Raw genomic sequence first — 25,464 nt, 5'->3', positions numbered from 1 at the left:
GCGACCGGCTTTGAACGTTGTAGCGCGTAGGGCCGCGTTATTGCGCGAATTTTTCATACTTCCTTCTTTATTTATTTGTTTCTTCTATCACCTTTTATTCCCTTTACCCCTGTCCCCAATACAGGGTAGCCAGCCGGTATTTACGCTGGCTAACTTCCTTGTCTCTCTTTCCCTTTCTGTCTCTCTCTCTCTCTCTTTCTGAGCCTCCTGTGAGTTGAGATCAGGGTTGTGTCACCAGGTGTCGAAGAGCCCCGTGTCTCGCATGAAGGCAATCAGCAGTCGTTGCACTCTCTTCCTGATTACCGCGCGCCCTTCGGGGAAAACCACGTCTTCAAACGTCCTGTGTGAAAGACCATTCCTTTGCAGGCTGTCGACCACCGCTTTTCTTTCTGTGTCGAACTGCGGGCATAGCCAAACGAAATGTTCGACAGTGCTTTCGGTGCTGATGCCCGTAAGGACATCAATTGTGTGCTTGTGCTAGTTTGTATACATTACTTTTTTGATATTTTTTTCTTCTTTCTTTTTCCTTCTTTTGATGGTTGTTTCAGCAACGAATTTGAGATTTTCGAATAGCCGTCTTTAAGTCAGCATACCTTCCCAACTCTCTACAAACACACACACACAGACACAAAAAAGAGAAACGAACAACCACCAGGAAGACACATTAAAACCACTCTCAACGTGCGGAGGAGCTCTTTAACGACCACATACAACGTAGGCGTGTTCGTAAGTCCGTTTTACACTGACTCTGCTGTTGCTAACCCGTTCCGTTTAACCCTTCAGCGCTCAACTACTGCAGCGAGATGCAGCCGTGCGCCAACGGGTCGACGTGCGTGGACGAGGCGACCGGCTTCCGTTGCGTGTGCCCCGAAGGGCTGCGCGGAGCGCGCTGCGAGCAAGACGTGGACGACTGCGAGCCGGGACTGTGCCTGAACGGCGGCACGTGCGTGGATGGTTTCAACGCGTTCAGCTGCCTCTGCCCTTCCGGCTACAGGGGTGCTGCGTGTGAGATCAACGTCGACGACTGCGCCTCAGGTGAGACTCCGTGCAGCTGCGCACACCCACTGCCGCGGACGTGGACACTGAACTCTAAAAGCAAGAACGGTTAGCACCCTTTGGGGCTTATTGGGTCCCCAAGCGATATTCGTCACCTATCTCGCGTGCCTTTCCCCTCGTTAACGTTGCACGCTTGGTACTTCCAAACCACGAACGGGGTGCGTGTTGTCAGCGGGACATAGCATTCTTGATAGGAAAGTGCTGAGCGCAGAGTTTTTATCAGAAGGAAACTCAAGCAAGACCGATAACGAATATCGTTATGGAACAAAGATACGCCCCAAAGGGTGTAAACTGATTTTGGAGTGTCAGTATTTTAACGCTCCCATGGGTGCTCCAAGAGTGCTCTAGTTTGGCTAACACACTCATTCTTAATGGGTAAGATTGAATGGTTAATGGCGAAAAATGAAGTTATACTTTTTGGCGACATTTTGTGGTAAGCAATTATGATGATAGCTACGACAGACAACACTAAGACTGCATAAACTGCATTAATGTTCATGAAATGAACATTAATAGCTGCCGCTTTCAAGATATCGTGGCAGGTATTTCGATGTGCACCAGTTGGTCAGGATTAATACAGAGTTTTCAATTATGCCTTCTCTCATGACAAGTGTAGCTTGAGCGCGCTGTTGGGTAGAATAAAAGCTTTCTATAGCTTTAAAAATAAGGGCATTATCAGTGGGATAAACCAGCACTATTGATGGTGCAAAGTGTTTTAGAGTGTAACTAGCCAACTGCGGGTAGAACTCTGACACTGTCTCCGTCGCCTAAATCTGCACCTGCAACCCGCATGAGAAGAGATGGAACCGAAAGACAAATTAAAGGAATTGTTGAATCAATACGATATGACACAGACTCTGACAGCCCGTCATCTATTTGTGGGTCTACAAATGTGGCGAACTTTCTAAAGTTAACACGTGGTAGTTCCGTGACTATAGGTAGCGGGATCACGTATATATGCTTGACTTCTCGCCTTTATCTTAGTATGTAAATATATTTTTTAGAGCCTAAGGCCCAGTTTATCGATTAATTTCTTTTTTTATACTTACTGTGATGCAAGTCTTCAGTACGGACCCGTTAATAAGCTAATCCGTCTTGTTACTCTCATATGCCTCGACGCCACAACAGGTTAGACAAGCATGCCTTCAAGGCGACGTTCCCAAGATTGCAAGCATGTCCCAGTGAAAGATACTTAGTTATACTTCCGGGGAGCCAAGTTCTCAAAAAAAAAAAAAAAAACAATAACTTTGGAATGGCTAGTAGTACTTTCCACCGTATTGAAAGAGATACAACTCAGTGTTTGTCCACAGCTAAGAATCTATTGCTCAGCGCAAAATATCGAGAGTGCACCCAAAATGAAGCTTAATTTATGGGCTAGTGTCCGAGACATTAAATTGAGTCAATTAGAATAGAATAAACATGCAGATTGACTAATGGCGGTTGCTGAATCTGTGAAATTCGACTACATTGTTGCCGAAATATCACTAATGTTCGTGATGGGCGTCAGAGCATTTTCCTGTAAATTTTCGTTCTTTCAGTATGAGTAGCCGAATGTTTGATTATGCTTGTGCCTTACGCCGGTCAAAATTTACAGCCTTAAGTCATTTACTGGACTTGCTTAAAAAAAAATTCATGTCAGGGATGCCAACTTGTGCAAGCAACCGCTCGAGGTTGGGCCGTGCTTCGGGATGTGGCGGCTGGCCGGCAACACGGTGGATTCTGTGAGTTGTTTGACTTCGTACTGGAATTGCAGGGCCCTGTTTCAACGGCGCCACCTGCATCGACGGCATCGACGCGTTTGCCTGCAAGTGCGCGAAGGGTTTCACGGGCAAGCTCTGCGACGCGACGTTCCACGATTGCACCACGAAACCGTGCCGCAACGGTGGCTCGTGCTTCGAGAGTGTCACGGTAAGTCGAAGTGGAGCAGTGATTTATTCGTCCATTGCCGCTATACAACTATAATGAAGACGATAGTGAGCAGCATGACAATGAACATTGGATTCTTTTTCAATGTAACGATTACTCGTGATGAGTGGATTCGAATCCCTAACGTGCTAATATATATATATATATATATATATATATATCAATGTATTGTTACGTAAAACAACACAAGGCGGCACTATTTACACTGTATTTACACTGAGATGCGCAGTAGCCAAGATGGTGGACAGCCCCCAGCACCAGACAGACCCGTCTACTTTGTCGTCTGCTCCAGGCAAAACGTCTCGCTCGGGTTGTGGTAACTTTGTATCAATTTATATCGTTAATATAAATAAATAAACAAGAATATATATATATATATATATATATATAATGACCTTCATGACAAAAATGTGCTGCGATCACAGTGGTTGCGGACGACTTTGTACGTAAACGCAACGGTCAGCCAGAATCTTCAAGAGGACCTCAACAACTTTTCAAAATGGTGCAGTGTATGGCTCATGAAGCCTAACGCAATGAAACGTAAAAGCATGCGTGTGTCTCGTCAACCTGACAGCTCGAACGCCCGCAAGATGGCGAGGGCCCGCAAGCACGGCCCTCGCCATCTGTCTACACGTACAAGTACCTTGGCACGCACAGTGCCGCGGATATTATGCAGTAAATGCATGGCGATAAGGTTGCTAGGGCAACCTTATCGCACCCTAGGAGACTAACACCGTAACTTTTTGTGCACACCCCACATCGCTGAAGTTAACCTTATAAAACTCTGCTAAGACCTAAAAGGGAATACGCATGTGCCAAATGGGTCTCTAATCAAAGCAATCTTAACCTAAACCTCGAAGCTAGTCAGAATCGGTCTGCTTGTTTTATACTGTCGAATTAACCCCGTCACGCGTCTGTCATGGCTATGACGAACACCCTTAATCTACTAGATTTATCGCTTTGTCGCAAATGCGCACGTTTACGTCTGTTCCGTCAAATATATTTTCATAATTAGGCTTTAAAAGAAACTCTCCTCACTTCCCCTCGGTACACTTATTCTCGCGTTGAGCATAGGCACAAAATAGCTGTTCCTTCTTGTCGTACGAATGCGTGCAGCAGATTTTCTTTTATGCCATAACACTTGCATCGACTCGGACCACCTTTCTAGCATCATTGCTGCCACTCAAGACACTTCCAACTTCAAGGCCGCTTTAGTGAATGTTTTTTAGGTTGTGTATATTTTTTTCTCATTTTTATATTGTTTTTCTTATGCGCACCAATGCATCAATGTACACCAGTGTAATGGTGTAAATCTGCTCGAATGTAGAATGTTGCACCGTTTTCTACTTTGATTATTTGATTGCGATATTAAGCATATAGACACGCCAAGCGCATTCCTGCCATCACGTCACCGTCGTCGTCGCCGTGAGGTTCCGTATAAAGTCCAACGGCAATAAATTCGTCGTCGCGCGTCGTATGTTGTATGTGCGAGTGAAAGCGCTCGATAGACGCGCGTTTTCACGGAGAGCGAACGCACGGCGGAAAGCAAACACATCTCCGGTCGTGCGAAAGGCCGTGGGGGGATGTGAGGGAGAGAGGGGAGGTGACGTTTGTAACCGGGCGCAAGGGGAACTGGCGACTCAATCTCTCACGCGAAAGGAGGAAAGAGGAAAAACAGCGGGGGGGGGGGGGACGACACAAACTCGTGTTTCCACTTTTTAGGCACTCACACAAAGCTTCGCTGTACACAGATTCTAACTCGTTGGATCTGCTGCATTTTTTGTATGGTCCTTTTTACCATTTTTTCTTGCTTGAGTAACGAATTTGGAGTTTCGGAATAGCCGGCTCTGACGTAACCTACCATCCCAAGCGCGAACATAAAAGAAAAAAACTTGGAGTACGCTTAAGCTTCGCCTTTAAGTGGAAAGCGATAGCGGTATTGGACGCCGTTGACGCCGACACCGACACCATATTTTCTGCGACATGGGGCCCGATCAAAATTTAGAAAGGCTCGGTTTTCAACATTCCTATCAATGTTGCCTAGAACCAAAGTACAACGAAACACCACCAGCATTGGAGGACGCGATATCATTCAAAGATACCTGGCTTAGAATTCACTACAATCCGACGCTATCATGTCTGTAGGTTGTGTTAAAGTCGTACTTTACGATTTTTCTGACGGATTTTACTTCGAGAAATTCAATTTTCGTTCACTAACGCCTTCTGCCACGCGATGAGTCCACCCGGTCGGGGTGGTTCGGGATGATGTGGTTCGGCATGGTTATTTCCCCCAGACGTCGATGCTTACGCCGACACCGACACCGACGCTGGATTTTCTGCGACACGGGGCACTTAACGCTCTCGCATTAAAAAATTAGACGACGATTATGATACTCCCTAATGCGAAATTTCAGCGCCGCTCTATACGTGTTTTCATTTCGCGACATATTGGCTGGCGCGGACAATTTGTCTCGTGCGGCACGGTGCAAACGAAGCGAAGTGTGCCGCGACTGCCTCGATTATCGGGAGATCATGACAGGCAGCGCGTGGGTGACGCGTGGGCACGATTCACAGCAGCCGCCGCAGGCAGACCTCCGCTCATGCAGCACTTTGTTTCCATGTATGGTATTGTTGGACGCGCTCCTCTGGCGCCATCTCGTCGCGGTCATCGCAGATCTTGTGCGGCACTACGCTCTTCTTCTCACGCTGCGCCCCGCGTTCGCTTTCCTCTTTCGCTGTGCTCGTTCGCTCGGTTACACCGAGAACCAACGCCGACGCTCGCCGCAGGGTCGGGCGCCTAAGAGCTGCGCTCTAAGGAAAAGCACCAGACGATATGTCTAAGGCAAGCACGAAATTTGCGTTAGATCACTGCACGTGCCTGATTTTTTGGCACGGGCCCGGCCCGGGCTTGCTTTATAAAGCCCGAGCCCAGTCCGGGCCCGGCCCAGGCCCGGTCGTACATGACCAAGCCCTCCCTGTGATCTCCAATTACCCCTGTCTTGCGCTAGCTGATTCCAACTTGCGCCTGCAAATTTCTTAACTTCACAACCCACCTAGTTTTCTGTCGTCCTAAACTGCGCTTCCCTTCTCTTGGTATCCATTCTTTAACTCTAATGGTCCACCGGTTATCCCTCCTACGCATTACATGGCCTGCCCAGCTCCATTTTCCAGCTTAATGTCAACTAGAATATCGGCTATCCCCGTTTGCTCTCTGAGCCACACCGCTCTCTTCCGGTCTCTTAACGTTAGGCCTGACATTTTTAGTTCCATTGCTCTTTGTGTGGACCTTAACTTGTTCTCGAGCTTCTTTGTTCACCTCCAAGTTTCTGCCCCATATATTAGCACCGGTATATATAGGTGCTTCTGACTCTCATATAAATAAATAAATAAATAAATATATATATATATATATATATATATATAAACAGGTGAATTCACGAGCATAGAGCATAAAATAAAGGCATAAATAGAAAGAGGCAACCCTTGCGTGAGCGCTAAAAGGGTATAATTCTGGCGACAATGGTCTTATTGCAGTCGCAAAAGCGGTAACTGCGAAATGGTTTGAACGGCGTTTTTTTCTATAATTTATTTTTCCTGACGCGGAAACAGTGTTCGTTTTTGTGGAAAAGAAAAAAATTTGAACTTCATGTGTTATTCTATTTTGTGTGCTAAGGTATGCTAAGAGCCAGCTCTTTGCACGTTTCTCTTCAGATTGGCACAGAATACCTTGAATCGTGCAATGCACATAGTTCGCGTGTGCTCGAAGGCGTGACTTTGACCCTTTAATGAGCGTTCCCGAGTGCGGCCCGGGCCCGCAGCTTCAAGCCCGGGCCCGCCCCGAGCCCGCCGAAAAACTTTTCTGACGGCCCGGGCCCGTGCAGTGCTCTAATCTGTGTATTCAAGAATTGTTACAAGTACATACATAGAGAGACAGCGTGGATGAAAATAATCAAGTACGAGACAAAACAGCGTTGTGTCTCGTCTCGTTCTCGGCTCTGCCCTCGTCAGCAAGCTCTGTATGTGGACCCTTGCAATGTCCAGTTACCTTGCAAAACATGTGGAAAAATTTCATAGCACTGAGAGTCACGGTGCGTTACTCTCTGTGTTATGCGAAGGCGCATTCGCAACTTTCTCCGAAATGTTGGATGCACTGGAGAAGGGTGCGTGAGTTTGGGTTAAAGTTGGCCGTTCGCACGGAGTGTTTAGCTTTCCCTAATGCGGTATAGATGAAGAGCCCTCAGTGAGCTGTTAAAGCAGTGAATTCAGTCAAACAACCTGCCTTTCTTGTCGCAGGGATTTCGATGCTGCTGTCCGAAAGGATTCCGCGGAAAGACTTGCGAGTTGGTGGAACACGTTTGCTTGCCCAACCCGTGCCAGAACAACGGCACGTGCAAGAAGAAAAGCGACTCGTTCCAGTGCGCATGCGCGCCGGGCTTCGCGGGCCGTCGCTGCGAGAGGAAGGTGAACAACTGCGCTTCGGCGCCGTGCCTCAATGGTGGCACGTGCGTCGACGGACTCGCTTCCTTCTCGTGCCGATGCCACGGACTGTACACGGGGGACACTTGCGCGGACGGTAAGATAGAGAATACTGTCAGTGGCTGGTCGCTCTGCCTTACTCGCTTTTTTTTTTGCCAGGCACGCGTTCCGCAATGAAATCGGTAGCGCGTTATTTTATCAATCAATCAATCAATCAATCAATCAATCAATCAATCAATCAATCAATCAATCAATCAATCAATCAATCAATCAATCAATCAATCAATCAATCAATCAATCAATCAAAACATTAACTACTATTAAGGTGAAAAGGAAGAGGAACAAGGTAAACTTGATGTGGCTTTAGTCGACGTTGCAGCGTTCATTTTACGCTCTGCGATGACCGGTGCGAAAGACTGGCCGAAAATTCTTAGTTTCGTGAGATTACCAGCATAAAGTAAGTATTACGGCCATAACATTGGACATTCCGGCGCTAGGTGACGCAATGCCGAAAATACGTTTCACTTACCACAGCTGTAACTTTCGAAAGGTGAGCTGTTTCTAAGTTCATTGAGGTCGAGGTCTTGCCCGCAGTGACTGGCGTAGAAGCCGCAAGCTTACACACGCGAACTTTCCGTGAAGTACATTGACGTTTCATTTGTTATTTTCTGAGAAAGCCGTACTAGTTCACTGCGGGTGAAAATTGACGTGGAACACCAGCGCAGTTCGTGGAGGATATTCGGGACGAGTATCTAGAAATGGTGGTATAGTGTTGGGATACAGGCTAAATGAACATGCTTGATCACTGGCCGGCTTGAACACCACAATCGCAACGTGGGCTTGTAATATTTATTTACGCGTTATTTGTTGAATTTCATCCAGGCAATGATCGCCGCTCAATCACTGACCAATAAAAGAGTGAATGTGCAATTACGAGCGAGGCGAACTGGCGCAAACTTACTGAACTACGTTCTTGTGCGGTCCAGTTCGGTCATCGCAGTTCACGCTGCACTTTCGGAATGCCTCCGTGCTGAACTACGCTACGGTTCCCGTACAGCGTTACCTCCGCGCCATGACGCTCTCCTTCCACATGAAGACGACTCAGACTAAGGAGCGCGGAACGGTGTTCTCGTACGCATTCGTCGACCCGCGCACCAAGCAGGTCCAGGACAACGCCTTCACCATCTCCGACCCCAACAAGCTGCTTCTCTACGTGTACGGCGAGAGCTACGACACCAAGGTGGTCGCAAAGTGAGCGATGTTTTCGGTTTGCCTAACTTATGCTCTTCTTCTGCCAGTGTAAGACTACCGTGGTTAGTGGGGCAGTCGCAGTTCCGTCGCTGCATAGGGCGGCGGCTTAACGCCGTCTGCGCAAGGCTGCTGGTAGGCAGAGGAAATCATTAGATAAATTGTTACGAGAGTATCGCGTGGTGCCAAAGTGCAGCTTTTAGTGGAAGTAGATTTGAAAGGAGGTGACACAGAGTGCCGTGTCAAATCTAGGCCCAAAATCACAAAACTTCGCTCCTAAGCGCTTTTCGCCCCAATGGAGGGTTCGCATTATTGTTTCAGAAGAAACGACACCCCTAATATTCGGACACAACAGGCGCATCAATCACGAGGTCAAATGATGGGAGCACTGAAAACAGGCAGCACCTGACATGAACCACAAAAAACGACATGTGGAAACATTGCGTTACAACGGCCGCCACCGCTGCTGAGTGTGTATAGAGGCCTACACGAAGCATTTGCACCTCTGCCTCTCTTTGTCCCAAACCCGCCGCCAATTATATGCCTCCATGAATAGTTTATGGTTAGGCGACTCGACCTGTCACCTTCGAAATATTGCAAAAGCCTAAGGGCTTCGCCTTGCCCCCCAGTGCCCCGCTGACTGCCACAAAACAGACATCAGCGAAGAAATCTACGTGGTGGTAGATTGATCGCTTATCTGTGCCGTGTCGTCGACTCGCAGCGATGGCCTATGGCACCACTGCGCGGTGACTTGGGAGAGCGCGGACGGTCAGTGGATCTTCTACTGGGACGAGCAAGAGAAGGCGCGTAACTTCCGGGCTGCCGGTGAGGTCGTCTTCCCTGGAGTGCTCGTGGTGGGACAGGACCAGGACCGCGTGGGAACTGCGTTTAGTGGCGTCGAGGCCTACTCCGGACATGTGGCCGAGGTGGGTACCATTCTTGCCCGAGATATCGCCACCAGGCAGCAGGTGGTTTGAAAGAGGGCAAGCAAAAGAAAGAGACAAAGGTGGCCTGGCTGTTGGGGTTATGAAAGAGGGAGGCACGGTAAAGGCAAATTAAGCATAACTGTCACACGGCTCGGTTGCCGTAATTAATGAACTACTCGATAGACACGCAAGAACAATTTATGGTGGCACCAGTCAGCTGACGCGAACAGTTATTTCTTTGAACAAACTGACTTCGGAGACGGTGATTAACCACCTCTTAATGGGAAATTTTCTGAATCCTATATGCAGCACTTCAAGCTTGCAAAGTTTACGCCACGGGAATTACGAGGGGTTGGTGTCCGATGTCTAGCAAGTCAGTCACCATGCTGCTGAAAGAGGGCCTGATAAATGCTATAGTGGCTGCCGGGTCAATTGGGGATTGTTCGGCAACCTCTTGCCACTTAGGATGACCTATGCACACACGCCAGAGCACCGGTACCACTTGTACCCTCATCAAGAAGTTCAGCTAAAACATTACCACGTGATATCACACTGCCTTACTGTGATACCTTAAGGAACTCCAGTATTCATTCGCAAAGTCTGGATCAGTAGTTTCAATTGCAGCTACCGCTAAGTCTTTTACGACGTGACGGGACACTACTGTCAGCTGTAGACAACAGCAGGCTTTACTAATTTATAGTGCACAAGAGTAGCTCACACTCCCACGAACGCACAGGGCAGATTTGCGGATAATATTGAACCCTGCCGCCATTCCTGCTTTAACAACCGGCGCCATGACTTCCGTTAAGCCTTGAGCAGGCTGGACAATCGACCTTTACAGGGGCTGCTGGGTGTATGGACTCACCCGTACATCGACACGAATAGTGTTGCAGTGTTTGAATGCAAAGGACTTGAGTGGCTAACTAAAGACACGGCGTGTCTTGTCCAGTGCGATGCAATATATGCCTTACCTCTTCTCTCTTTGTTTCTTTCACTTCCCCACACCCCTTCCCGCATGCAGGGTAGCCAATAGAATAACGTCTAGTCAACCTTCTTGCCTTTTCTTATTTCCTTTCTCTTTCGCTGTAATCCTTCTACTCTCGCAATAGCGACCAAACTGATTGGTGGAAAGTGCGGAGCGTGAAAGTTGGAGTGCTGTGGAAATAAGCAAAACTGTCAAGAGGCTGTAGGAAAAGGCCGCATATAATAATGCTTTAGCTAAAAGCCATAAGACACGCGTTGAGATCTAATATATAGCACAAGCCCTGTCGGTGTGTTTCCCCGCAATCTTACTTTTTCTCGGCTGGAGAACGCCTCCTTCCGGAGTCTCCGAGCCACGGCTCTTACAGCTGCGATCTCTTGGCCCTGGAGCCAGCACTCCGAAGACCACAGGCCGCCTCCGGTGTTCCTTGTTACTATGCCTGCAAGTGTTGCGCAGGTTCTGTTTTGGTCACGCCTGCGTACAAAGACTATCCCTGAAAAGACGTCTTTTCCTTCGATTCTATTCATTTCTTATCTCCCGTTCCAACGAGTGACCGATATCGGCGATTAAGAATGCTTTGCGTTATGCCAGGCAATAACCGAGGACAAGAAGGATGGGAAATTAAAGCACCAGTTACATAATAAGGGCCCAACACTGTCGGATGAGGAACTTGCCAACTTGAGAAATATAAGCGATGGCTTACGTAAAACAAGTATGTCGCGTCTATACTGCGTTGTCGTCATTAAACGGGTATGTACGCTTTTGTTTAGTTTCGGTCCTAACACAAGCCGTACGGCAATCAATGCAATATAAAAGAGTTTGTAAGATAGATGTTTCTACTATGCGATGTTTATGTAGTTCGGAGTGTAGATGGGAACTGCAGACGCGCAAGCTAACCTCAGTAACTTCATCGCTATGCACCAATTCGACTACACCGATTCGAATGGGTCTTGGCGCCTGTTGCCATTTGCAGCTGAACGTGTGGGATTACGCCATGTCGCCCAGCGAGGTCAGGGAACTCTCGCAAGCATGTCGGCTAGCGGGCAATGTCGTTTCCTGGCCTGAGCTGCGCCTTGCTGCCACAAACGGCATTGTGATCGACGACGACTGGGAGCTGTGCAAAGGTCAGTGCGCTTCCAGCAGCCGATAATATAATTTCTATCCTTAGCGAACTCAAGCAGTTTGAGCAAAACTATATCCGCGTGTAATGCAATATTATAACTTACGTTTATCAAGAAAGTGTTTTAAAAAGGAGAGAATGGTTCAGAGCCCAGGAAACAAACACTTCGATCATATCGACGTGCACTGGCTTCTGAGTGTATTCTGCTGCTGAAATAAAATGGCCCTACAGATTTATCATGTTTAACGCAGTGCCACGTTACTATGTTGTTATGTTAGCACGATATGTAGAGGTAGCCCATGCGTGAATTATGCAATGTCGCTACAGTCTACGATTTGTGGCACCATTTTCACTTTTGAGTGGGAGTTACGTATAAAAAAGTCGAGTGGAATGGCGAAAATGTTTTAACTTTTAGTAACCCATACGAAGAGTCTGGTCATGGCATTAATTTGTTGAGTCGAATTATAGTTAGCTGAGCGCGCTGCATATTGCGTAACTACTGGTTACATGCTTTCGAAATAGGTCAGAGATATATTTGTTCGAAACAGTTTTTCATTATTTCTTGCTGATGACATCGCTTGTGCGTTTTCTTTTTCTGAAGACACGTACGGCGGCCAAGACAGGAAGCAGGCCATGTCGTGCCACAGCGCATCTGCCTCCTTTGAGAACCGTAAGCTAATGATTCTTTTCGAAAAGCAAGAAGGCCATGCACATCCTATCGAATGCCTCTTGCGAATAGCGCGCGGGGTTGAGACATGCGAGAACACTTAACCCATTGGAGTTGAATATAAGTTCCCATTTGCCGCTGTAAAGGTTGGCGTGTCTGATTTGCTAACATGTGTACCTTTACGGGATTTCATGATATTGACACGTACACATGTTTATCTTTCACCGGTAGCCGCTTCCAACATTGGCTGACAAATGTTAAACGTTATCGCTCGGCGCAGGACGCGCCTGCATTGGAAGCTTCTCGGACGTTATCAATGCTTCTATCCGTCGTCTGTGGTCACCGACGCCCATGTAATCTGATTGTATGAGCGACGCGAATTGTCTAGAACTTTCTGGAAGACACGCGGGCATCAGGGATTAATCTGGAACCTTCGATGACTCAGGTATAAAAGCCGACGCGTTTCGCCGCTGATCAGATTTTCGACGATCGCCGACTGTGTTCGCCGCTATCGTTGTGCTTTGAGTGTACCTTCCTTTTGTGGGCACAGGTTCGCCCAATAAACAACCAGTTTCGTTGTACACAGTTTTACGACTGTTTTCTTCAGCGTCACTACTACGTGACATCTGGTGGAGGTGCTGGGTATCGATCCCAGTACCTCTCGCAGCGAGCTAGCCGTAGGCAGCAAGGTCTTTTGCCAGAATACGGACTTCTTCCCGAGAAGACCACAGCGATCAAGGCCAAGTCAACGACCTCAATGGCAGCCCCAGCGTCCCCCATCCTGCTGCAGCAACCTCGGGAGCCACCGACCTTCCGTGGATCATCAGCTGAAGACCCTGAAACATGGCTGGAGACGTACGAGAGGACCGCGACATTCAACAAATGGAGCGACGATGACAAGCTGCGCCATGTCTATTTTTCGTTGGATGACGCTGCTCGGACATGGTTTGAGAACAGGGAGACCACCCTGGTGACTTGGGACCTATTTCGCGAGAACTTCGTGAGGACCTTCACGAGTGTCGTACGAAAAGAAAGGGCTGAAGTTCTCCTGGAAACCAGAGTTCAATTGCCGAACGAGAGCATCGCGATCTTCACGGAGGAGATGACTCGCCTCTTCCGTCACGCCGACCCCGACATGTCTGAAGAAAAGAAAGTTAGGTTCTTGATGCGGGGCGTCAAAGAGCATCTATTCACTGGATTGATGCGCAACCCGCCCAAGACTGTGGCAGAATTTGTTTCGGAGGCAACAACGATCGAGAAGACGCTTGAAATGCGAGCCAGACAATACAACCGCCGTGCGCTGACAAACTACGCCGAAGCTCAAGCTCTAGGCGCCGACGACCTGCACGAGACGATCAGAGCTGTTGTACGGGAAGAACTACAGAAATTATTCCCAAGGTCGCAGCCTCAGGTGACTTCAATCGCCGACTTAGTTAAAGAAGAGGTTCAGCGATCTCTGGAAGTGCCAGAAGTTCCGGCATCGCCTCAACTACAGCCGCAAGCGATGACCTACGCCGCCGTCGCCCGTCGTCAAGGCCCCCCTCCGCGCTCGCGCCAGGGCCCCGTAACGCCGCAGTTCCGTCGTCCACCGCCGCCGCCGCCAGCACGCCCGCCCGTCGCCCAGCGCAGCTACCAGCGGAAGACGGACATTTGGCGCGCTCCCGACCACCGCCCGCTCTGCTATCACTGCGGGGAAGTCGGCCATGTCTACCGCCGATGCCCATACCGCGAGATGGGCCTACGAGGGTTCGCCGTCAACGCGCCACGTCCACAGCTTGGCGAGCGACCACGCGACATCGCTGACTACCTCGCCGGAGCCCAGTGGCAACCACGACGACCCTCACGCTCGCCGTCACCAGGACGTTACCTGTCGCCGCAGCGCCGACCATACACTGGCCCAGCGCGGGGCCGGTCCGTGAGCCCCTATCCGGGAAACTAAAGGCAGCAACCGATGGAGGTGCGGTTGCTGTACGACGCAATACCGAAGATCCTCCGCCGCCACCGACGACGACAACTCACGCATCATCACAACGAGGTACCAGCACACCGCCTAGCAAGAGCCTGGACGACAACACTTCGCCGCCGAAAGAAGACATACCGACGCGACGTAGCAGCAGCGAAGCAAGCCGACGTAGCCGTGATCCGACGCCACGACTTAACCGCAACGCCAGACGACGGTCTACCGACTTAGACGTGGTAATCGATGGTCATAGCGTCACCGCTCTCGTCGACACTGGAGCTGACTATTCCGTCTTCAGTGGCCCGTTCGCCGCCAAGTTAAAGAAGGTGCAGACGGCCTGGCAAGGACCCGATATACGGACAGCGGGAGGTCACCTAATAACGCCGGCTGGAATCTGCACAGCGCGAGTCACGGTAAACAACCGCACTTACCCGGCGAGCTTCGTAATCCTGCAGCACTGCTCCAGGGACGTCATCCTAGGCATGGACTTTCTACACCAACATGGTGCAGTCATCGACTTAAGGTCCAAGTCGATAACGCTTTCAACACACAAAGCGATACCGCCGGATACATGCATCAGTTACCATGCCTTGAATGTGCTTGAAGAACAAGTCACCGTTCCGCCTCACTCCAGCGTAATGATTTCCGTCGGTACGGAAGTGCCTGCAGACATGGAGGGCGTAATCGAGGGCGATCATCACTTACTGCTGTACCGTGAAATTTGCGTCGCTAGAGGCATAGCTGAGCTACGTGCAGGGAAAGCAACGGTGATGCTCACGAACTTCAGCCCCGAATACAAGCACATTAACAAAGGAACCACGGTTGCCTACATCGACGAAATAGTACAAGCCAGCAGTGCTTTCGCCTTCACGGATTCCAGTGCACCCGCAACGACGACTATAATACCTGAAGCAACTTTCAACGTTAATCAGAACCTTCCCAGGCATAAGAAAGAACAACTAAAAGCTGTGCTCCTGCAATACAAGGATTGCTTCTCGTCGTCGTCAAAAGTTCGACAAACCCCTGTCGCCAAGCACCGAATCATAACCGACGAAAATGTCCGCCCACTGCGTCAGAGCCCGTACCGAGTTTCGGCACGCGAACGCGAGGCCATAAGGCAACAAGTCGACGAAATGCTACGCGACGACATCATCCAGCCGTCCAAGAGTCCGTGGGCGTCCCCCGTGGTGTTAGTGAAGAAGAAGGATGGAACCCTACGTTTCTGCGTCGATTATCGTCGCCTCAACAAGGTCACGAAGAAGGACGTATACCCCCTTCCACGGATTGACGACGCCTTGGATCGACTATACAACGCAAAGTATTTTTCGTCGATGGACCTCAAAACCGGCTACTGGCAAATCGAAGTCGACGAGAGGGACCGGGAGAAGACGGCCTTTATAACACCAGACGGACTGTTCGAGTTCAAGGTCATGCCGTTTGGTCTTTGCTCGGCACCTGCGACTTTCCAACGCGTCATGGATACAGTACTGGCAGGCTTGAAGTGGCAGACTTGCCTCGTCTATTTGGACGACGTCGTTGTGTTTGCCTCAAGCTTCGAAGAACACCTGCGGCGCCTTGAAACAGTTCTTCAAGCAATCAAAACCTCCGGACTCACGTTAAAGCCAGAAAAGTGCCGCTTCGCATATGAGGAGCTCTTGTTTTTGGGCCACGTCATCAACAAGTCTGGAGTGCGCCCCGACCCTCAGAAAACTGCAGCCATCTCCAACTTTCCCCTGCCCGCTGACAAGAAGGCAGTGCGTAGATTTCTGGGACTGTGCGCCTATTACAGGCGCTTCGTCAAGGATTTTTCACGGATCGCCGAGCCACTGACGTACCTCACGAAGGCCGACGTCGAGTTCAAGTGGGAGATGCCGCAAATCGAAGCATTTGAAGAACTGAAGCGACGCCTACAATCGCCGCCCATCCTTGCGCATTTCGACGAAAATGCCGATACCGAAGTCCACACCGACGCAAGCGGCGTAGGACTCGGCGCCGTGCTTGTGCAGAGGACTGATGGACTAGAAAGGGTTGTAAGTTACGCTAGCCGGTCGCTATCGAAGGCGGAAGCAAATTATTCCACAACAGAAAAGGAGTGCCTCGCCATCATCTGGGCTACATCAAAGTTTCGCCCCTACCTCTATGGCAGGCCCTTTAAAGTTGTGAGCGACCACCACGCCTTGTGTTGGCTAGCTAACTTGAAGGATCCTTCAGGTCGCCTCGCACGATGGAGTCTGAGACTTCAAGAATTCGACATCACCGTCGTTTACAAGTCCGGGCGAAAGCACTCTGACGCCGACTGCTTGTCTCGCGCCCCCGTCGAACCGCCGCCACAGGATGACCAGGATGACGACACTTTCTTGGGACCCATCAGTGCCGACGAATTCGCCGAACAACAGCGAGCCGACCCGGAACTAAGGAACCTTGTAGATTACCTGGAAGGCAAGACCGTCACTGTGCCGAAGGTGTTCAGGCGAGGATTGGCGTCGTTTTTCTTGCAAAACGACATTCTCCTAAAGAAGAACTTCTCGCCTCTGCGAGCCAACTACCTCCTCGTGGTACCCTCAGCATTGCGTCCAGAGGTTCTGCAAGCTCTCCATGACGACCCAACGGCTGGACACCTCGGTTTTTCCCGCACGCTCGCAAGGATACAAGAAAAATACTACTGGCCTCGCCTCTCTGCCGACGTCGCCCATTACGTAAGGACATGCCGAGACTGTCAGCGACGCAAAACACCGCCGACAAGGCCAGCCGGACTTCTACAGCCGATCGAGCCACCTCGCCGACCGTTCCAGCAGATTGGGATGGACTTACTGGGGCCTTTTCCGACGTCGACGTCCGGGAATAAATGGATCGTCGTAGCTACGGACTACCTCACCCGCTACGCCGAAACAAAAGCCTTGCCCAAAGGCAGTGCTGCCGAGGTAGCCCGATTCTTCGTTGAGAACATCCTCCTGCGTCACGGTGCCCCAGAAGTCCTCATCACCGACAGAGGTACTGCCTTTACGGCAGAACTAACTCAAGCCATCCTGCGATACAGCCACACAAGCCATCGCCGGACCACCGCCTACCACCCGCAGACGAATGGCCTCACCGAGCGCCTAAATAAGACCATCGCCGACATGCTGGCAATGTACGTCGACGTCGAACACAAGACGTGGGATGCCATCCTTCCGTACGTGACCTTCGCATACAACACGGCCGTGCAAGAAACGACACACATGGCGCCGTTCAACCTGGTCTACGGAAGGAACCCGGCAACGACGCTTGACGCCATGCTACCGGACGTCACCGACGAAGAAAATCTCGACGTTGCCACCTATTTGCAGAGTGCCGAAGAAGGTCGACAGCTCGCCCGCCTGCGCATCAAGAACCAGCAGAGGACCGACAGCCGACACTACAACCTTCGACGACGCTACGTCGAGTACCAGCCCGGTGACCGTGTTTGGGTCTGGACTCCGATACGCCAACGAGGACTTAGCGAGAAGCTGTTACGTCGCTATTTCGGACCATATAAGATCACCCGACGTATTGGCGCACTGGACTATGAGGTCGTGCCAGACGGCATTTCGCAATCACAGCGGCGCCGGGCACGACCTGAAGTCATCCACGTGGTGCGTCTTAAGCCTTTCTACGCCCGCTGACAAACTTAGGTACTTTGTTACTTTGTTATTGTTTTTTGTTATTTTGTTTATTACACATGGTTTTGTTTTCGCTTTCGTGTTTGTTTGTAGCATCGGGACGATGCTTTTTAAGGGGAGGGTATTGACACGTACACATGTTTATCTTTCACCGGTAGCCGCTTTCAACATTGGCTGACAAATGTTAAACGTTATCGCTCGGCGCAGGACGCGCCTGCATTGGAAGCTTCTCGGACGTTATCAATGCTTCTATCCGTCGTCTGTGGTCACCGACGCCCATGTAATCTGATTGTATGAGCGACGCGAATTGTCTAGAACTTTCTGGAAGACACGCGGGCATCAGGGATTAATCTGGAACCTTCGATGACTCAGGTATAAAAGCCGACGCGTTTCGCCGCTGATCAGATTTTCGACGATCGCCGACTGTGTTCGCCGCTATCGTTGTGCTTTGAGTGTACCTTCCTTTTGTGGGCACAGGTTCGCCCAATAAACAACCAGTTTCGTTGTACACAGTTTTACGACTGTTTTCTTCAGCGTCACTACTACGTGACAATATGACGCGACCGGTCACCGGTGCGTTGCAGCTGCAACTTGCCTTTGTTGTCACCCCGCGAAGCGCTAAAATGTGAAATCTCTGCTTCGCAACGACCACGACGTGTGCATATTCCCCACTTCACATTTCGATATTTCCGGTATGACAAGAAATTTGAATGGTTCTTTAGAGAAGTACTCATATGAAGGAGAACTTTTTTAAAAACTGAAGTAAATGCAAATTACGATTGTTTCCAATATACATTCCGTCACTGTCTATATGCTAAATACGGTAATAGGTAGCGCAATTTTGCAAATAAGCTCTAAAAATGGGGAATTATGTGACTGTTTTGAATTAAAAATCAGAACGACGCTCACGGAGCGATGGAGAACCTCAGGGATTTAACAGCGAGGAACAAGCGATGTCTCGAATTGGAGACAACATTTAAACAAGGGAAGCTGCTTTGCTGAGAGGAAGACAAGTCCCGTCGGCAAAACGTGGGCTCAAGCATGAGGCATCTCTTGATGGCCCACTGTGGGTCACTTAGTTTGAATTAAGCCCTCTTCTGGCTGCTAGGAGGTATAGATGTCATTGTCATGCTAATTGCTGAAGCGGCCCGGTCAGCTAGAGCGCAAAGGCAAGCGGCTATCTTTCAAAGCGAGCTAGACGAAAACATTTCGTCGAACAGAATGATTAAAGATAATTTCACGTTTATGGTATTGTCAAAGCTTCGGCTGTTTTTCGGGCTTTATGAACATGTGCACTTTCTTTCTGATGAGCAACGTGGAGAGCATACAGACACGGCGCCACCTTCGCCAAAAGATTAAATTTTAGTCGGCGCGCTACTGCTAAAGGCTTTGCATATAAAGGCAAGGCATTTCTACGCGAAGGCTGACAGTATATACTGTTATCCTTTTGACAATGTGTATCTAAAGAAGGAGGGGGCCTTTTATTTTCTAGGTCATTGAACTTGATCAGTCTTGCTGAAGCTCCACTATACCACTTACAACTTCAGTTACTCATAAAGTGTCGCTATCCACTGTTTAATAAGAACTTGATACAGGTGGTACCATAGGCTTTGGTAGTATGAAAACATATAACTTCTCTTGAATGCGTACCCTGTTGAATATTTAAGTGTTACAGAAACCGATGTACTTCTTTGCTTAGGCACGCTACATTTTTCTGTCATTGTATTTCTTGCCTGTGTCTCGTTTTGTCCCAATGGCATCTTCGGTACATAGGTACCAGTTGTTCCAGACGAGTGGGATCCTGTAGCACGAATCCATGTAAAAATGGCCAGTCATGCATTGAAAGGAGTGACGGCACCGCAGAGTGCGTCTGCAGTGCATCGTACGAAGGCAGATTTTGCCAGTATGGTGAGTAAGATAAGCTTTGTGACTTTATTTCTAGTTTCCCCATCTGCCGCGTGTGGAAAGAGTGGGCTTGCCGAGACGGCGTGGTATCATGTAAGCTGTCATTCCGCGCGTTTAGTGTTGGAGGTTGCGTGATCTCGAGTTTCGGAGACCCGTTGAAGCGAGAGGCAGACGAAGCATTCGCTCCCCACTGCCGGTGATTTTCATGATAGCGTCGCCCGCAGTGGGACGACGCTATCAGCCTGGGGGGCGGAGTGGACGCGAAAGCGTGGCTGACTTCACTTAATTCGTATCGCCGATGTGAAGATATCGTCGATGGGGCATGAAACCGAATCATCCGTCGCCGACTCCCAAATCGAACAAAATGAAACGTTTTCTCACTCAAATTTGCTTTTTTTCGAATGCATGGTAATTCGGGAAATATTTCTGTCCCTTTCCATGCAAGAAAAATTGATCGGTGGTGGTACTTATTTACATACAAGGTCGAATTTCAATACAACGAAATTTCATTATTCCGAAGCAAATTGCCAATTTTACCGAATTCTTTATATCGAGGTTTACCTATTGCTCTATTCGATTCGGCCTTAGAATCGAAGAGTCTATTCAATGTGGCCCTCGAATCGAATAATCATTGTTGCCAAATGCAAGATATTTTCAAATATTTTACAAGTGGCAACAGTGATTATACGACAAATATACGCATTGAATAATGAAATTGGTGCGAAAGTACAATACATTTCATCCAGGTGGCCATATAGAATATAAAACAAGAAAAGTATAGTGGAGCACCCTATATGTCGCTCAGGGAGCCAAATATTTCAAGCAGAATCGCTATCATTCTCGATTACCCGAGTCCGGAGTATATATGCGAATAAACTGCTTATTTGAGCCCGCCGCCGTAGCTTAGTAGCTATGACGTTGTGCTACTGAGGTCGCGATTTTGGTCCCAGCTTCCACGGCCGCATTTTGAAGGGAGCAAAAAAAGAAAAAGTGAGAAAAAGGTGAAAAACAAACAAACAAACAACACTCATGTACTTAGATATATAGGTGGTCAATAAAGAACCCGGGTGGTCAAAATCACTCCGGAGACCCCCGCCCTACGGCTTACCTCATAATAATATCGTGGTTCTGGCATGTGAAACCCCAATTTTTTTTGTGCGTGCTTATTTGCGCCCAATGCTCCATTTGCGCTCTTAACACTCAACGTTTCATAATGTGCAATATAACGACAGAAACGTACGAATGTTGCGAATATTCTAGAATCTTAAAATGATTTTATTTTATTGGTGGAATCGGGGTCGTCATTTTCTTTTATAACTATTCGAAAAGCATTCGATGTTCGACTCGATTCGACATTTCTTCTGCTCTGGTGCGATGTTCCTGTTCTGCTCTTGCTTCACTAGTTCAAGGGCTCGTTGATTTTTGTTTTGCAGACGTCGACGAGTGCTTAATAGGAAGGCACAACTGTTCCCACACATGCGTCAACATGCCGGGGTACTATAAGTGCGCATGTCCAGAGAGAATGATCCTTAGCAACGATGGAATCACGTGTGTGGGTAAGCTTTAACGTTGTCGTTAGAGACATGGCGTTAGTTTTCTGAGAACTAACGCGTTTTCACTATTAACGACTTCGTTAACACGTATGTCTGATTGCGTCAACAAGGGTAGTTTTCAATTTGCTGTAAACTAAATTGCTATCATACTTACTTGTACCTCTCTCATGGAAGTCTGCGAGGTCCATAGATCCTGCGTAACATGTCCAGTCACAAATCGTTGTCACCTGCGTAACTAAATCGCCATAGCTACAAAATGCAACCTGTCACCACTTGTTTCAATGCTTGTGGCGCAAAAATGTAAGTAGGAGGAAGAAAAAGGGACCGAACGACCACCGTATCTCGAGCTCTTTCTGTCCGTTTCATCTTCCTTCTGTTAACGTTTCGCACCAGAAACAGTGAGAACTAAGCACCAACTAGCCTAACCTAGTGTTGGCAACAAATAAGAATTTGTTAAGGAGGCCCCGAGACTAGTCTCGGTGCAGGCGCAGTTTCTTCGTGTCTTAGGCCTTCTATTCATATCTCGTAGCTCGTAAGTGTCGACGGCCGGCCAAACATCTCACAATAGTTCATTGCAGCGAAACCAGCGCGCCGACATAGAAGGCGAACGGGGCACACACAACTTTCGTTCAGCGCACATGTGCTGGTTTCATTATTTTTGAACGATGTCGTGATGACCCGTCAACAAGCTTGTCTCGAGCTGAAGATCTGCGCACTATCATATGCGGTGTCGGTCGCATTATCTCGTGGGTCAAAGAATTAGAGCGGTGTGGCTGTTGAAACTGGATGCGTTTGTTTCTCTATTCGAAATCATGGTTGCTGATGGGAGCATCTGTCTAACCTCGATGACAACAAGTCACGTGACAGCTAGGCCAGGAGGTAGTTCTGAATGTGCTCGCCTCCCTAAATGTGGGAAAATCGTGTACAACGCGTGCAGCACGCGCAAGTTGCGTGTGTTGCACATAATTCGCCGATTGCGTGAGGCAATATTCGTGACACTGGGTTAAGCCCGTTTCACATGGTGCGATTTTGCTGTGCGTTTTTCGCAGCTGCGATTTCCGCAGATGCGAAATTCGCAATCCCGCTTCACATGGATCTACGGCAGCTGCATTTTTCGCTTACTCGTTAAGCATTCTGACTGGCGATGGCATATGAGCGAGCCGCCTCCTATTGGTCGTCTGTTTCCACCGCTACAGTGGCTACTACCGCATCTGCGTTTTTCGCACAGAAGTTCAGCACGCCGAACATCGAAAAAACGCACGCACGAAGGGTCCGGCGGCCTATTTCCCGCAGCTGCGAATTCGCACGTGCGAATTCGCAGACAAATCGCACCATGTGAAACGGGCTTTAGTCGTCCCTCGCCATGGTGCATCATTGCTGTCTCTTTCACTTACGCTCGAATGAACTTTCTCTAACGACTATGCAAAGAAACCTATTTGACCCAACTCAGGTTAAATGACGTAGCTCTAGTGACTAAAGTTGGCGTAGAACTTAATCGATGGCTGACAAGATAATTAATTCCTGGTCTTTATAGTATAAGAAACGCGAATACGTGACTCCCCAACACGTTAGTGATCTTGTCTAATCTAACACGCTCTATTTACAGATACCAGTTATTGCATCGATGTTTCGTCGGCGTATGTGGTGAGTACCTCACAGTTGGCTTCTGTCGATGTATTGTATATAGTTTTAGATATAGCGCTCTGCGATAACATTGCAGCAACAGCAAGCAAGCGCTGTTGCGCGACTAAAATTATGCGCACTCCCCTTGATTTATATAATATTTTTACCACCGAAAGGTGTGAGTAACAACAAAATATATAGTAATAAATTGTTCCTTTGGGTAAAGTTTGTATTGTGCTATTGCGCTAAATCTTTCAGGTATATTGCAATGAAATTTTTGAAGAGCTGAATATATACATAATAGAGCAGTGATTGGGTACCTTTCGTGATCCTCAGCCATGTCACGCACAGAATTAGGTACCTGAAATTATGCACTTAGCTAGAAACTCGCAATAACATAGTCGTAAACAAGTATTACAAGAGCATATATTCTCACTGTCCTTCTAAATTTTTTTCTTGTTATGCGAGCACGATGTTTCTGTCATCGAGGACCTATTTCTGTGTGCTACTGAGGCGGCAGGCTCACCAATGCTTCTGATATGGTCCACAAAAGATGTCGTAGCTAGGACACTTTTTGATATTGATTGTTTCCGGCTTGATGACCTTAGCAGGGGTGCTGATGCTGTAATGCCTCGGACTCAAGTCATACTTGTGGTCACCTTCTGTGTATGGCTTTTGATATTAAACAGGTTAACAGCCTCACTGTACGTTACCGAAAATCTGATCTTGATCTTGTCCATCAGTGGCATGTTAGATGGTAAATGGAACTAACACTTTCAAACGTAAAGTTATTCCCATTAGACGCAAGAAACTAACCTCTGATTCCTCCTACGCCATAAATGCCACTTCTGTTTCTAGTGCGTCTACGCATAAATGTTTTGGCCTTCACGTTACTTCTAACCTATCATGGTCCACCCATATTATACAGATGACCGCGAAAGCTGCGAAAACGCTAGAATTTTATGGGACGCAACATGCGCAACTGCCCATCTGACGTTCGTGAACTTGCTTGCTTGTCTTTCGTTCGCCTGCAGCTCGATTATGCTTCGTCCATTTGGTCACCGCGTCAGGAATATCTAATTTCCGCTGTTGAAGCAGTGCAAAAACGCGCCGCTTGGTTCATAACGCGCAACTACGATCGACACTGAAGCATTAGTATAAACTTAAACGCAACATTTCCCTCGAGCCTTTAGAAATGCGCCATTCTCATGCCAATTTGTGTCTATTTCATAAGTATAAACTGTAACCCTTGATCATTTACTCTACCGTTACAAACCCCGTCACGCATGTTTAGCCAGCTTCACAATCACTTAAGTTGTAGTCGCATATCGGGTCGCACGCTGGCTTTCAGCTCATCTGTGCTTCCTCTGTGCCTTTGGAATAGCCTTCCCGGTGAAATCGTTTTACTACCCGATCCACTGGCCTTTCGAGAAATGCCGTTTCCTAAAAAAATGCATAAAGGTTGCCGCTGACCTCTACTTTAGTTGTATGCGTCAACTGTCCTGGCACTTTTCGACGGAGTAATGTAATAATGACGGCGTATTTGTTGGCTTTCTGTGTATCGGTCGACGAACTGTGCGATATAATTTGCGCTCGCATATTTGACATGTTTATATGTTGGTGTATTGTGTTCCTGCTTTCGAAACTGTTTTTGTAACCCCCTCCCTCTCCGTTTACTCAATGTTTCCTCCGTGGGGCCCGTAAGGTACTGTAAACAGATATATATAAATAAATAAATTCGTACTTTACGCAAATATGTTCCTTATGACAAATCTATTTTATAATAATCAAGATGTATTTCGATCCTTCCTAATTGCCCCCATCAATTATATCAACTTATAAAGCGTCACATGCGCACGCTAACTGCCTGCCTTAACCAATTTCTTTAGTTTCTAGAAGTAATTAGCTGTTCCTCATCAGGTAAAAGGGAGGGTCCATAGCTATATAGCTTTCTGCTGTTGACCACAAAGTAACTGGTTAGAATGCTGGCCGAAGCGTCTGTGTTCTGATACGACAGAATGCAAAATATTCTTGTGTACTTGAATTAAAACGAATATTAAAGAACCTTAGGTGCTCAGAAGTAAGCCTATAAACCTGCAATTCCAGATGCTATTTTGCGACGGTAAAACCAATTCTTTAACCAGTGAAATCATGAACGAGGTAACAATTTTTTTGTGCGTAATATCAGGATCGACACGAATACACCTTCATCACAGTTCGCAAGATGCTTTCAGCTTTCCTATTGGCACTTTACAATAGAGAGATAAGTTCTTGCTATACCGGCGCGCTGCTTCTAGGACGGAGAGTCGTGGAGCGTGGCTGTGAGACCTGCAAGTGTGACAAGGGAGTGGTTCAGTGCTCTCCTTTGGACTGTCCAGCACTGA

The 25,464-nt window shown here is 48.2% G+C and overlaps 1 protein-coding gene across 1 annotated transcript in view; it reads left to right on the top strand.

The window, feature by feature from the left end:
- LOC119448705 (sushi, von Willebrand factor type A, EGF and pentraxin domain-containing protein 1) overlaps positions 1–25,464 on the top strand; it is a 95,198-nt gene extending 69,734 nt beyond the window's left edge. Inside the window, exons 18-28 of the mRNA XM_049666465.1 lie at positions 784–1,035; positions 2,810–2,964; positions 7,276–7,555; positions 8,445–8,709; positions 9,428–9,632; positions 11,588–11,738; positions 12,336–12,404; positions 19,773–19,907; positions 21,338–21,460; positions 23,064–23,101; positions 25,378–25,464. Coding sequence (XP_049522422.1) covers positions 784–1,035; positions 2,810–2,964; positions 7,276–7,555; positions 8,445–8,709; positions 9,428–9,632; positions 11,588–11,738; positions 12,336–12,404; positions 19,773–19,907; positions 21,338–21,460; positions 23,064–23,101; positions 25,378–25,464 — 1,760 coding nt within the window. The remainder of the gene's footprint in view (positions 1–783; positions 1,036–2,809; positions 2,965–7,275; positions 7,556–8,444; positions 8,710–9,427; positions 9,633–11,587; positions 11,739–12,335; positions 12,405–19,772; positions 19,908–21,337; positions 21,461–23,063; positions 23,102–25,377) is intronic.

This window comes from Dermacentor silvarum, chromosome 4, assembly GCF_013339745.2.
Source record: "Dermacentor silvarum isolate Dsil-2018 chromosome 4, BIME_Dsil_1.4, whole genome shotgun sequence".
Classification (NCBI taxonomy): domain Eukaryota; kingdom Metazoa; phylum Arthropoda; class Arachnida; order Ixodida; family Ixodidae; genus Dermacentor; species Dermacentor silvarum.
This window is presented reverse-complemented; position numbering and strand designations above follow the sequence as displayed.